Source organism: Eubalaena glacialis, chromosome 18, assembly GCF_028564815.1.
Source record: "Eubalaena glacialis isolate mEubGla1 chromosome 18, mEubGla1.1.hap2.+ XY, whole genome shotgun sequence".
In the NCBI taxonomy this organism is placed as follows: domain Eukaryota; kingdom Metazoa; phylum Chordata; class Mammalia; order Artiodactyla; family Balaenidae; genus Eubalaena; species Eubalaena glacialis.
Window position 1 is genome coordinate 60971229 of NC_083733.1, and position 14857 is coordinate 60986085.

General features: G+C 50.2%; 1 protein-coding gene and 1 non-coding gene across 2 annotated transcripts; one reads left to right on the forward strand and one right to left on the reverse strand.

Annotated features, from left to right (window-relative positions):
* The first annotated feature begins 1638 nt into the window (after window positions 1-1638).
* TRNAE-UUC (transfer RNA glutamic acid (anticodon UUC)) lies at window positions 1639-1711 on the forward strand. Its single transcript has one exon. It is a non-coding gene; the product is annotated as a tRNA-Glu (tRNA).
* A 2934-nt stretch (window positions 1712-4645) lies between these two features.
* AP2S1 (adaptor related protein complex 2 subunit sigma 1) lies at window positions 4646-14595 on the reverse strand. The gene is made up of 5 exons (XM_061173035.1): window positions 14503-14595; window positions 11958-12107; window positions 5594-5707; window positions 5259-5318; window positions 4646-5036 (listed from the first exon to the last, which is right to left on the reverse strand). The coding sequence occupies exons 1-5, from the start codon at window positions 14503-14505 to the stop codon at window positions 4935-4937; spliced, it is 429 nt and encodes a 142-aa protein (XP_061029018.1). The 5' UTR covers window positions 14506-14595; the 3' UTR covers window positions 4646-4934.
* Between the last annotated feature and the right edge of the window lie 262 nt (window positions 14596-14857).

Below are 14857 nucleotides of genomic sequence, written 5' to 3' on the forward strand. Positions count from 1 at the left end.
GCAACCCTTCCCAATCATTAATTTACTTTCTGTCAACAGGGATTTGCCTCTTCTGGAAATTTCATATAAATGGAATCATACAAAACGTGGTCTTTTATGACTGGCTTCTGTCAGTCAGCATACCTTTTCAGAGTTCATCCATGTTCTAGTACATATCAATGCTTCTTTCTTTTTATGGCTGAAAAAGAATTGATTGTGTGGACATAGAATATCTTATTTATCCTTTCATCAGTTGATGGGCCTCTGCGTTGTCTCCACCTTTTGGCCACTGTGAATAATGCTGCTATGAGCATTCATGGACAAGTTTTTGCATGCACATAGGTCTTCACTTAACTTAGGTTCATGTAGAAATTTTGCACATCAGTTTTTATTTCTCTTGGGTAAACAAATAGGAGAGGGATTGCTGAGTCATAAAGTAAGTGTAATGTTTAACTTTATAAGAACCTGCCAGACCATTCCAGAGAACCTGCCCCATTTTGTGTTCCCACCAGCAATGTACGAGAGTTCCGGTTGCCCTGGGTGCTTGCCTGCACTCGGTATTTTTTTTTTTTCCTGGCCGTACCAGGAGGCGTGTGGGATCTTAGTTCCCCAACCAGGGATGGAACCCACGCCCCTTGCATTGGAAGCGCGGAGTCTTAAACACTGGACGGCCAGGGAAATCCCACGCATTCGGTATTTTTAAATGAGCCATTCTCATAGAGCTGCGGTGATCTCAACAGTATTTAACGCGTGAATATACTCTCCTCCTGAGCACACTTTTTCCTCTTGATTCCAGGATGCTGCACTAGATGGTTTTCCTTCTCATTGGCTGTTCCTTCTCTGTTTCGTTTTCTGATTTCTTCTCTTTTCCCTGATCTCATTCTGCAGATCTCTTCTGTCTTCACACCTGTTCCCTTGGTGATCTCAGCTGATCTCATGGCAGTAAATAACATCTGGTGCTTTCAAATGTCTATCTTCGCCCTGGATCTCTCTCCCGAACCCCAGACCCACACAATCACTCCCGCCGCAGCATCTCCCCTTGGAGGCCCAAGAGCTCAAACTTGACATATTCCCCCCACTGTCTTCTTGCTTCTGGAAAAGGTGATTCCGGTCTTCCAGATGCTCAGGTTGTAAAATTGTGAGTGATCCCTGACTTCTCTCCCGCCCTACATCAAATCGTCAGCAAATCCTACTGATTCCACCTTTAAAATGTGTCCAGAATCCAATCACTTCTCTCTACTTCCATCGCCTTGCCCCCACCTTGTCCCAAGCCAGCATCACCTCTTGCCTGGATCATTGCGGTCACCTCCTCACTGGCTCCCGGCTCCCACCCTTGACTTCCTGTGTCAGATGTGGCAGACTGTCGTCCCTCTTTGGCTCAAAACATTCCCGTGCCCCACATATTGTATGATTCCATTTCTATCAAATGTCCAGAATGGGCAAATCCACAGAGACAGAGAGTAGACTGTGGATTAGTAGATTACCTAGGGCTGGGGAAAGGGGATGGAGGGATTGAGGGATGATAGCTAAGGGTACTGGTTTTTTTGGGGGGTGATGAAATGTTCTGAAGTGGATTGTGATGACAGTAAAACAACTCTGAATATTCTTAAAACAAACAAACAAACAAACAAACAAAAAAAAACTCCTGAATTGGGGAATTCCCTGGTGGTCCAATGGTTAGGACTCGGCGCTTTCACTGCCGAGGGCCCAGGTTCGATCCCTGGTTGGGGAACTAAGATCCTGCAAGCTGCGTGGCAAAAAAAAGAAAGAAAGAAAAACCAACTGAACTGTACATTTTAAATGGGTGAATTACATACCATACAATGTATGGTATGTGAGTTATATCTCAATAAGGTCGTTACCACCCCCTCCCAAACCCTCCAAAAAAAAGTCCTTCCGGATGGCTCTCATCTCACACAGAATAAACCCAATGTCCTCACCACAGCAGGTCTGACCTTGTGTGTTCTGTCTTCCACCTCTAATCCTTCTATTTTATGAACACGTCGCCTCCACTGTCCCTTTTGCTCACTCTGTTCCGGCTATACTGGCCTCCTTGCATGTTCTGCCCCAGGGCCTTTGCACTTGCTGTTTCCTCTGCCTACAATACTCTTCCCCTGAAATTTCCCATGGCTCCTTCCCTCACCTCCTTCAGTCTAAGCTCAAATGTCACCTCCTCCAGCCAGGTCCTCCTGACCATCCATCTAGAATAGCAGTGCCATCTGCCAGGCTTCCTTCTGTCCTCATTGTTTGATTTGCCTCCATAGCACTCCTCACTTTCTGACATACCAGACATGGACTTGCTTCTTTATGCATTGCCCCATCACCCTCAGGGGACTGAGCTCTCTGAGGGCAGGGGATTTGTTCTGCTCACTGCTGTATCCCCTGGTACTAAAACAGTGACTGGCACATAGTAGGTGCCCGAGAAACATTTGTTGAATACACAAATAAGCAAACGCTCTCTGCATCCTTCCTTCTGTGAGCCTCAGGTCTGTGTGTCCAAAGGCCTCCTGGTCCTTTCCTGGGTGACCCCCAAGAGCTCACACTCACTCTAGTGGGTTGATGGTAGCCCCCAAAACATGTCTACATCCTGGAGCCTAGGAGTGTGACTTTATTTGGAAAAAAATTACATCTTTGCAGATGTAACTAAGTTAAACACCTTGAGATGAGATCGTCCTCAATTATCTGGGTGGGCCCTAAATCCAATGACAAGTGTCCCTATAAGAGATAGAAAAGTAGAAGATGCAGACATAGAGGAAAGACCAGGCAGAGATTGGAGAGATGCAGCCACAAGCCAAGGAATGTCAGGGGCCATGAGAAGCTGGAAGAGATAAGGAAGCATCTTCCCCCAGAGGCTTCAGAGGGAACACGGCCCTGCTGACACCTGGATTTCAAATTTCTAGCCTCTAGAACTGAGACGGAATCAATTCCTCTTGTTCTAAGCCACCTAGCTTGTAGTCATTTGTTACAGCAGCCTTAGGAAGTTAAAACACTCTCCATGTTCTAATAACCTTGGCATATTCCTCCAACCTGCTCTTTCCCCATCTCAGGAAGGACCTTACCTCCCACCCCGTCACCCAGCCGAAGATCCAGGCCTCAGCCTGGGTGCCCCTCACCCCCGACACCCTCACCCCTCCAGGGTGGTCAGTCTCAAAGTCCTGTTAGTTTAAGCCACTAAGTTTGTGATAACTTGTTACAGCAGCAACAAGAAACGACTACACTGTTGGAGTGATTGTATCTAGAAGGGAATTCACCTCCCCAAGCTTCAGTGTCGCACGTGTAAAATGACAATGATTATAGTCAGTGCTCACCGTTCACATCTATAAACATCTTTTCTCTCACAGGGCTTTGCACACAGCAGGCACTTAATGTCTGTGCAGTGAATGCATGCTTACTGATGCGAGGTACTACCCTAAACTGTCCCGGGATTAACTCATTTACTCCTCAAGAACACACCATGAGATTAAAAACCATAGTCGACTCACTTTCCAGATGAAGAAACAGAGGCAAGAGAGGTTAAGTGACTTACCCCAAGGTTGCATAGTGTGTATGTAGCTGAGCTGGGACACAACCTACCCCCTGCAGTTGGGAGACTGACGCGAAGCTGTGTCACATTAATGGAAGCTGACGGGACGTGCCTAGCATTCTCAGCTCTGCCAAGGATGCCAGTCATGGCTGCAGCCAGCGACCATCACTCTGCTCTCAGTGGGCATGGGGGGAGGGGGCACAGCCCCTCCAGAGGGCACTAGAAACACATGGGGGGAGTTCCCTGGTGGTCTAGTGGTTAGGACTCGGCGCTTTCACTGCCATGGTGCTGGGTTCAGTTCCTGGTCGGGGAACTAACATCCCAGAAGCCACACGGTGCAGCCAGAAAGAAAAGAAAAGAAAAAAAAGAAATATGCAGGAGTGTTTTCTGTTGTCACAAGTGCTGAGGGCCACTCGGTGCTGGCACTTGGCAGATGGAGGTGGACAGTCTTACACAGTGAAGAATCTTCCTACCCCAAGTGCCAGCAGTGCCACGGCTGAGAACCACTGAACACTGGGCCCAGCGCCTGCACCTCCGGCCTAGTGGTTAAGAACAAGGATTCTGGAGCCGCCTTCCTGGGCTCAAAACCAACCTGGTTCATCTGCAGACTCTCCACGTGACCTTGAACGAGTCCTGTAACCTTCTCTGAGCTCAGTGATCTCCTCTGGAAAATGGGGCTACTAACCGTCCCTTCCTCATCATCTTGTGAGGATTAAGTAAGGTACTACGAGTCAAGGCTTAGAACGGCGCCTGAGAGGCATCGGTGCTGGCCCTGAGCATCGTTATTTTAGTAGCAAGTGCTCAGTGTCGAGATCCGTCACCGCTTCCAGCCTCAGCAGCCCTCTGTGGGCAGAAACGGGTGGGAAAGCACCTGCACTCCCCCTCCCCCACCCTCAGCACGAGCAGTTGGTTGGAGCTTTTTTCTTTTTGACCGCCCTGCACGGCTGGTGGGATCATAGTTCCCCGACCAGGGACTGAACCCAGGCCCCCTGCCGCAAAAGCTCAGAGTCCTAACCACTGGACCACCAGGGGATTCTCACGAGGAGCGTTCGTTGACTGACTGCCTGATGCACTGATGGCAGGGCGTCCGGAGTTGCCCCTGGTTCCCAGGGAAGATAGGCAACGGCTCAAAAGACACGAGGCCAGGCGGGGACCACAGGTTTACTGGGGGCTCCACGCACGCACTCACGGCATCACACGACAACGGCATGGTTACTCGGTACACGCGAGTGGCCTCCGCCCACAGCTGGGGCCCAGAGGCCGTGGGGGGCGGCCCCCTCCCTTGTGGCCCAGAGCCGGCTGGGTGCCTTCCTCCGGGGCAGCTGAGGGAGGGGGCCGCTGGGGTGGGCCCCGGGCCTGGAAAGGGGAAGGGAGCAGGCTGGACCGCGGGCGGGACCGGGGCGGGACCGGGGCGGGAGGGGCCGGCCAGGCCTCACTCCAGCGACTGCAGCATTAGAAGCTGTTTGAGCACCTTCGTCTGGCTGGTCTCCCGGATTTCGCCGGCCAGGAACATCTCGTCCACGACCGTGTAAACCTGAGTGAAGGGAGGGTGAGGGGAGACCCTGGTGTGACAGGTGGGGAGACCCCCCCCAGGATGCTGGTCTAAACCTTGGGAGCTGGGGGCTCTAATGCTTGAGTGCCAGGAAACAGACCCTCGCAGAGGCACCGGGGCGGCTGCGGGGGTCCGGCCCACCCCCCTTCCCCCTCCTCCGGCTCCCTCCTCCTCATCTCGTCCTCATCTTCACCAGGAGCCCACCTTGTAGAAGTTGAACACCAGGTCCAGTTCACAGACGTTGTGGAAATATTCGTTCAAGACCTGGGAGAGGAAGACAGAGGTGGTGAGAGATGAGCAGGGAGAGAGAGACACACACACAGAGACAGGAACAGAGGGCATCAGAATGAGACGGCAAAAAAAAAAAAAAAAAAAAGCAGAGAGAAGCTGAGGAAAGGGGAGAGACAGAGACCAGAGCAAACATCGAGGTGGGCAGAGAAAGACAGTGGCCCTCCGCCCCCGGCCTCTGAGGGGAGGGCAAGGAGGGCCCGTGCATCCCAACAGAGGGGACGAGGGACGGCGCCCGCCCGCCTGCGCACCTCCACAAAGTTGTGGATGGCCTCCAGGTAGGCCAGGTTGTTGTCATTGACATCCACACAGATGCAGAAGTAGAGGCCGGCGTAGCGTCGGTAAATGATCTTGAAGTTCCGGAACTGCGGGGCAGAGAGGCAGGTAGTCAGTGACAGGGCGTGCGCAGGACCCAACGTGCTGGGCAGGGTGGAGCCAACATATTCAGTCCTGCGTTCCACGTGTGGTCCCTGAGGCTCTGCTCTGTGTCTGGCCTTGTGCTGGGGACACAGTGGTCCTGGCCCTCCCTGCCTAGGGCTCACTGTCCAGTGGAGACAGATTCATCCTCAGTCATCCCCTGAGTGGGCAGGGCTAGACTGTGGGAGCCCCGAGGGGGCAGGCAGCTGACCCAGGATGGGGGTCCGGGAGGGCTTCCTGGAGGAGGGGGCATCTGGACTGAGATCTGGAGGATGAGTAGAAGTGAACGGGCAGGAGTGCTTTAGGCAGAGGGAACAGGCTATGCAAAAGCCCAGAGCCCAGAGAGAGAGGCAGGGGTGTTCCATGGTGTCCATTCCCCCCTTTCTGTGGCTCCCTGTTGCCTCTGGAGAGAGTCAAACTCCTCAGCCTGGAACTAATCTACTCAATCGTTCCACAAACACTGCCTGAGTACTTATTGTGTGGCAGGCTTTGCGCTGGGCAGTGCACACTAACCACCTGTAACCAAGACAATCTCAGCCTTGCCCTTAACTGAACCATAATATAAATACAAATATTACTACCTTATCACATACACACAATCCACGAATAAATATGCATGAACCAGGGACACAGACTCTAATTTTATACGCATGTGTAAGTAGATAAAGTGGTAGACACATAGAGATATGCATACTGGCTTGCAAAGCTCCATGTCTTTGGCCAAAATCTGAAAAATCCAGCCTGGCATGTGTGCGTGTGTCGCCACCTGGTGGCAACTGCAAAAGCCAACACAAGTCTCTGATTTTTTTTTCTTTTTTTTATAAATTTATTTTTATTTATATTATTTTTTTTCACTGTGTTGGGTCTTCGTTGCTGCGCGCAGGCTTTCTCTAGTTGCAGCGAGTGGGGGCTATTCTTTGTTGCAGTGTGTGGGCTTCTCATTACGCTTGGCTTCTCTTGTTGCGGAGCATGGGCTCTAGGCGCATGGGCTTCAGTAGTTGCAGCAAATGGGCTCAGTAGTTGCAGCTCGAGGGCTCTAGAGCACAGGCTCAGTAGTTGTGGCTCACGGGCTTAGTTGCTCCATGGCATGTGGGATCTTCCTGGACGAGGGCTCAAACCCGTGTCCCCTGCATTGGCAGGCGGATTTCTAACCACTGCACCACCAGGGAAGTCCTCAAGTCCCTGATTTTTATTTATTTTTTTCCTAGTTTATCCTTTTGTTAATTCCTATACTTTAAGCATGTTTTCTAACTTTTTTTTTTTTTTTTTTTTTTTTTTGGCCACGCTGCTCAGCTTGTGGGATCTTAGTTCCCTGACCAGGGATTGAACCTGCACCCTTGGCAGTGAAAGTGCAGAGTCCTAACCACTGGACCGCCAGGGGATTCCCAGTATGTTTTCTAATATTATTACAATAGTTCCTGCACATAATCCATGGATTAGTAAGAATATATCAAGAATAAACCTACCTAAGGAGGTAAAAGACCTGCAGTCAGAAAACTATAAGACATTGATGAAAGAAATCAAAGATGACACAAACAGATGGAGAGATATACCATGTTCTTGGATTAGAAGAATCAATACTGTGAAAATGACTGTACTACCCAAAGCAATCTACAGATTCAATGTAATCCCTATCAAATTACCAATGGCATTTTTCACAGAACTAGAACAAAAAAATCTTAACATTTGTATGGAGACACAAAAGACACCGAATAGCCAAAGCAATCTTAAGAAAAAAAAACAGAGCTGGAAGAATCAGACTCCCTGACGTCAGACTATACTACAAAGCTACAATAATAAAGACAGTATGGTACTGGCACTAAAACAAAAATATATATCAATGGAACAGCGTAGAAAGCCTAGAGATAAACCCATGCATCTATGGTCAACTAATCTATGACAAAGGAGGCAAGGATATACAGTGGAGAAAAGACAGCCTCTTCCATAAGTGGTGCTGGGAAAACTGGACAGTTACATGTAAAAGAATGAAATTAGAACACTCCCGAACACCATAAACAAAAATAAACTCAAACTGGATTAAAGACCTAAATGTAAGACCGGACACTACAAAACTCTTAGAGGAAATCATAGGAAGAACACTCTTTGACATAAATCACAGCAAGATCTTTTTTGACCCACCTCCTAGAGTAATGGAAATGAAAACAAAAATAAACAAATGGACCTAATGAAACTTAAAAGCTTTTGCATAGCAAAGGAAACCATAAACAAGATGAAAAGACAACCCTCAGAGTGGGAGAAAATATTTGCAAATGAATCAACAGACAAAGGATTAATCTCCAAAATATAGAAACAGCTCATGCAGCTCAATATCAAAAAAAAAAACAACCCAAACAAAAAATGGGCAGAAGACCTAAGTAGATATTTCTCCAAAGAAGATTTACAGATGGCCAAGAGGCACATGAAAAGATGCTCAACATCACTAATTATCACAGAAATGCAAATCAAAACTACAATGAGGTATCACCTCACACCAGTCAGAATGCCAGCATCAAAAAATCTACAAACAATAAATGCTGGAGAGGGTGTGGAGAAAAGGGAACCCTCTTGCACTGTTCATGGGAATGTAAATTGATACAGCCACTGTAGAGAACAGTAATGGATGTTCCCTAAAAAACTAAAACTAGAATTACCATATGACCCAGCAGTCCCACTACTGGGCATATACCCAGAGAAAACCATAATTCAAAAAGACACATGCGGGGGACTTCCCTGGTGGCGCAGGGGTTAAGAATCTGCCTGCCAATGCAGGGGACATGGGTTCGATCCTTGGTTCGGGAAGATCCCACATGCTGCGGAGCAACTAAGCCCGTGTGCCACAACTACTGAGCCTGAGTGCCACAACTACTAAAGCCCGCGTGCCTAGAGCCCATGCTCCGCAACAAGAAGCCACCTCAATGAGAAGCCCGTGCATCGCAACAAAGAGTAGCCCCCGCTCGCCACAACTAGAGAAAGCCCACGTGCAGCAACGAAGACCCAATGCAGCCAAAAAAAAAAAAAAGACACGTGCACCTCAATGTTCATTGCAGCACTATTTACAATAGCCAGGTCATGGAAGCAACCTAAATTCCCATCGACAGATGAATGGATAAAGATGTGGTACACATATACAAAGGAATATTACTCAGCCATAAAAAGGAACGAAATTGAGTCATTTGTAGAGATGTGGATGGACCTAGAGACTGTCGTACAGAGTGAAGTAAGTCAGAAAGAGAAAAACAAATATTGTGTATTAACGCATATATGTGGAATCTAGAAAAATGGTACAGAGGAACCAGTTTGCAAGGCAGAAATAGAGACATAGACATAGAGAACAAACATATGGACACCAACGGGGGAAAGGGGGGGTGGTGGTGGGATGAATTGGGAGATTGGGATTGACATATATACACTAAAATGTATAAAATAGATAACTAATGAGAACCTGCTGTATAGCACAGGGAACTCCACTTTGCTGAACAGTAGAAACTAAAACAACTATACCCCAATTTTAAAAATAGTAATTAAAAAAAATTAAAGAAAAAAGAATATATCAGGGTGCTAACTCTACTTTTTTAAAAAACTGATACAGATACATGATCACATGTTTGAAGGCCTCTGCTCTGGAGTGGAAGGTTCAAGACAGGGAGCCAAGAGGGCAGGAAAACTTGATCTGGAGAAGTTACCAGCTGACTGTCATAGCTGGTGTGGCCTTGGCAGGTCTGACCCTGAGCAGCACTCTTCTCTACTTGAAATTCGCCCTTTCCTGCTGTCATCCTCCTGGTTCCTTCCTGTCACCACTGTGTCACCAGCACTGCCCTGCACAGGGCTACATGCTGGAGTGGGCCTGGATTGGGAGGAACCTAAGATGGTCAGGCCCCCTTGTGACAGTTTCACCTGACCAGCCAGCCTTTCTGGCTACTCCTGTCTATTCGGGCCTCCCTGCGCCTCTCTGGGTCCCTCAGTTGCTGCTGTTTCTAGCACTCAGTGTGGGACCCACCCTGCGCCGGCAGCAGGATGCCCCGGGAGAGTGGGCATCCCTTGACCTCCCCGCTCCTCTCCCCTCAGCCCCTCCTGGACATCTCGGTTGGGATGAGAACAGACACCCCAGTGCTGATCTTCACCTCAACCTGCTCTTTCCTGAGTCGGCCCCATCCGAGAAAGGGACAGCGCCCCCTACTGGTGGCTCCATTTTCTTTCACACACCTATCCAATCTTTGGCCCTTCAGTTGGCTCTACCTTCAAAATGCTTCTCAGCACCCCTACTGCTTCCATGCCAGTGCCAGTCACCAGCATCTCTCACCTGAACCTCAGAGGTCACCTCCTGAGTGGTCCCCCTGCTTCTGCTCTTGCCCCCTAGAGAGGGATCCCTAAAGCCTAAGTCAACCCATGTCCCTCCTCAGCTCAAAATCCTTCCGTGGCTCCCGTCTCACTCAGAGCAAGAGCCCAAGTCCTCACCATGGCCCACAACACCCTGCGCCTTCTGCAGTGATCTCATCTGCTCCCACCGTCCTCCCTGGCTTACTCCACCTCAGATACACTGGCCTTCTTGCTATTCTAGGAATGCCCCCGTACATTCCTGCTGCCTCAGGGCCTTTGCACTTGCTGTTCCCTGGGTTGGAATGTTCCTTTCTCAGATATCATCTCCTTCTACTCCTCAATTCCTTCAGGTCTGGGCTCAAATGGCCCCTCTTCAATGAAGACCTCCTGACCAAACCATTTAAACCTGCGTTCCAACCCCTGCTGTACACACCCCAGCAATTCCATCCCCCACAGCTGCTTCTTTTTTCTCCCTGACACCTATCACCACCTGATACACTATATCTTTACTAAGAGTCTCCCACCCACTAGAATGTCAGCTGTCAGCTCTCCAAGGACAGGGACTGGGTCTGTTTCGTTCCCTGCTGTATCACCAGTGCCTAGAACAGTGCCCGGCACACAGCAGTCCCCCGATTAATATTTGTTGAATTCTACAGGACAATCAGCCTGGTCTCTTGAACAGGCTAATCCCGTGGGAATTAAAGCTGGAGGCATGTCAATAAAGAGACCAAAGAGACATGGAAACCAAAAGCAATGCCAAGATCCTTGACTGGCTTTGGACAATCAGTTTTGATGATTTGGGGGAAATTTAAGTATTGATTGGGTATTAGAGTAATAACAGTAAGGAAGTATGACTCATTTTATCAGGCCTGATGATACTTTGGTCATGGAAGGAAGTGTCTTTATTTTCTGAGATGTATCCTGAAATATTTAGGGATGAAACGTCATGGTCTCTGTAACTTATATATTTTTTTGGCTGCACTGCACGGTTTATGGGATCTTAGTTCCCCAACCAGGGATTGAACCCGGGCCCTTGGCAGTGAGAGTGAGAAATCCTAACCACTGGATCGCCAGGGAATTCCCCAGTGATCTCTGTAACTTAATGGAAAACACTACAGCAAGGGATGGTTCATTATACCATTCCCTACTCTTGTGTGTTTGAGCATCTTTATAGTAAGTTTTTTAAAGGCACCAGAAAAAAAAAAGTTGTTCGGCCGAAAAAAAGAGAATAAAGGTAAAACAAAAATGCAGGACTTCCCTGGTGGCGCAGTGGTTAAGAATCCGCCTGCCAATGCAGGGAACACGGGTTTGAGCCCTGGTCCGGGAAGATCCCACATGCTGTGGAGCAACTAAGCCCGTGTGCCACAGCTACTGAGCCTGCGCTCTAGAGCCTGCGAGCCACAACTACTGAAGCCCATGCGCCTAGAGCCCGTGCTCCGCAACAAGAGAAGCCCACGCACCGCAAGGAAGAGTAGCCCACGCACCGCAAGGAAGAGTAGACCCCGCTCGCCGCAACTAGAGAAAGCCCGTGCAGCAACGAAGACCCAACACAGCCAAAATTAGATAAATAAATAAATAAATTTATAAAAATAAAAACAAAAGCAAACTCTTAATACTATGAAGTCTGGGTAGTTTGCAATCAACTTCTCTCTCGTACTAACCTGTACGCCGGAAAATTTTCACACTAAAAAGTACCCCCCAAAGGAAGGAAGACGGCAAGCATGTTGAATAAATGAATGTGGGAAGGAAGGAGGGCGTGAGGGGTTATTGCCATTAGAGGTTGGGCAGGAGGCTGGGAAGGAGGGGTCAAAAGGAAGCAAGGGAGTGGGGGAGGGGGGCATTTTGGCCGGGGGCGGGGGGGGAGGGGGAGTTTCCCGTCACCTCCACAAAGTTGGTGTGTTTGGCATCTCGGACAGTGACCACGGCGTGCACCTCCTCGATCAGCTTCTGCTTCTCATCGTCATCAAACTGCATGTACCACTTGGCCAGGCGGGTCTTGCCTGCCCGGTTCTGGATGAGGATGAAGCGGATCTGGGGGCAGCAGGAGGAGGAAGGAGGGAGAGGGGTGGGGAGGGCGGGCCAGGGCTGGGCGGCCCTGCCCAACAGCCCCACCCATCCCCACAGGGGAGACAGGGCCCACGTGTCCCTTCGGCCTGTCTTCCAAGGGTCTCAGCCACGCCCCAGAGCCCAGCCAGGTTGGCCTGGCCACACACTCCTGTCCCAGGTCCCTCCAACACCCCTGTGATTTCTCTGGCCAACTCTGCAGTCATTTCTAGGGCACTAAGTCCCAGGCTCCACCAACTCTCGTCTCCCTGACCTTGGACAAAAGATCCGCCCCTCTAAGCCTCAGTTCCCCCCCACCCTCACCGCGGCAAAACAAGTTTCCATAGAAGACCCACTTTGTCAGGGTGTTCTGAAGGTTAAATAAGTTGATAAATTTAGTCTAGTAGCTGGCACTAGTAGGTTCGCTCGGTGTCGGCTACGATCATCATCAGTGATGGCTAGGAAATGTGTTTTTATGATTCTGAAAAGCCAGCTCAACTCTCATAGGGCTACTATAAACACTGAACAAGTTGATCCCGGAAGTGCTATGTATAGTGCCTATTACATACTGAGTGCTCAATAAAATTAGCTATTATGACTGAGGCATTTGACCAAGTGGCTAAGAACACAGACTACAGAGCCCGAATGAATCCTGGCACTGCTGGCTGTGTGTCTGCAGGCAAGTTACTTAACCTCTCCGGACCTCAGTTTCTCCCTCTGTATAATGGATATAACGAGAGTACCTCCCTCAGGAAACTGTTGCATGAGTTATTAAATATAAGAGGTATAATACAGTGACTAGTACATACTAAGTGTTATACAAATATTAGGTCTTAGTAATATTATAATTCATCGGCATTTGATTTTGAGAAAACCATGGCCCAAGTTCACGTAGCTAGGAAGCCTGCCTTTAGGCTCAGTTCTGTTTGAGATGGGCATGCTTATGCCCATTTTACAGATGAAGAAACTGAGGCTCAGAGAAAGGAAGTCTCACAGCCAGAAAGCAGAGCTGGGAGTCCAAAGGCTTTGCTCTGAACCCCCTTACCCTCACTTGTGGGAGCCTCCACCCAACGGCGAGAGTCCGCTCTCTTTCCTAAGCCTCACTCTCCACACACTCCATCCCTACTCCCCCAACCAATCAGGCTGCACAGAAACATGATATTACACTCTCCTTCCAAGAACCCTTTCTGCTGAGCCAGGGAAAACCACTTCCTAGCAGGGCAGGGGTCCTGGCAGGCAGGGAAAGGGCGTGGGGTGGGAGTTGGGGGGACCCACGCCATGCAGCCACAGCCTGGGGGCAGAGCCAGAGATAGATGGGGTATCTAGGGAGGAGAGACATAGAAGCCAGTCTACACAGCTGAGGGAGAGCTCTGCCTCTTCCTCCTAAATTCCCTCACACACCTCTTCCTGTTTCTCCTCCCAGTTAGAATATCTCCACCTCAGGGAATCCACAATGAGAAGTCCCTTCCCTCCTGTATCCTCGCCCCTCTGATGTCCCCTCTTGATGCTCCCCAACCTTCTCCGTCTCCAAGCCCCCTACCCTGGAGTTGCTCCCTTTTGACTCCCGCTTTCTCCATTTCAGTGCCCTCTGTCAGGTCGCCCCATCCCGATCCCCGGGGAGGGGTGACAAATCCAATGCCCAGTCCTTGCTCCCAAAGCCCCATCCCCACCTCTCCCACTTCCATGCCTACTCCCTATTCTCCAAGACCCCTCCTCTTGCAAAGACCTACTCCATTGCTTCCCACTCATTTCTAGCATTCATTCCCTACGCCAAGTCTTCCCCCTTTTATTGCACACTTTCCCTGACATTAAAGCCCCATTCTCTACAGCTGTCTACTTCCCGTTCCCAGGGTCCAGTCTCTTCCCCTTGAGATACCTCTCTCATCAGCAGTATCCGGCCCAGTTCCAACACCCCCCTCCGCCTGCAATGTCAGCTTCCTGCCTCTAGAGACCCCCTCTCTCCTATCACAATGTCTCCCATTCTTCAACTCTCCTGCCACGCTCCCAGAGAGTCCTCCTCTTAGGATATCCCCTCCCCACCTCCAATTCCTTCTGCCCATCTGAGATCCTCCCTGATCTCTTGCCTCCCAGTTTCAAAACCCTCCAGCCATCTCCAGTGTCTCCCTCCCGCACAGCCCTCTCCCCTTGCCACCTGGTCTCCAAAGCTCCCTGGCCTCGAGAACCCTGGTACACTCCAGCGCCCAGAACCACCTCCCAGTTCCCCCCTTCCCCGGCCTTTGATCGGCCCCAATCCCGAGAGCCCGCGCCCGGCCCAGACCATCGCACAGCAGCAGGGGCGGCTTGTCAGTATCCCAACGAGTCTCCAGTACCTGCACGTGGACCCACCCTTCCCCCGTCCCCAGCGTGGGCGCGCCCCCGTTACCATGGCGACCCCCGTCCGGACCCCAGCGGCCCTGGTCCCGCGGCTTCTGGGTGGCTCCGGCTCTGGCAGCTGTTGGGGGACCGAGGGCTAGAGCGGACTTCCGGGAGACGAACTCGCCCGCCCTCTCGCGCACAGCCCGCTGGGAATTGTAGTCCGAAAAAAAATGGGTTCGCTTGTCTGGGAGGCAAGCCTGGGAAAAGAGCCGGTCTCGCTTCCCAGCATGCTGCGCGACTGTCCTTTTCCTACCGCACAGTCTGGACTCCAAATACATGGCTACCTACCGCACAGTTCGGACTCCAAATACACGGCTCCCAGCCGTGGGCCAATTGTAGTCCTCGGAGGACTACAATTCCCG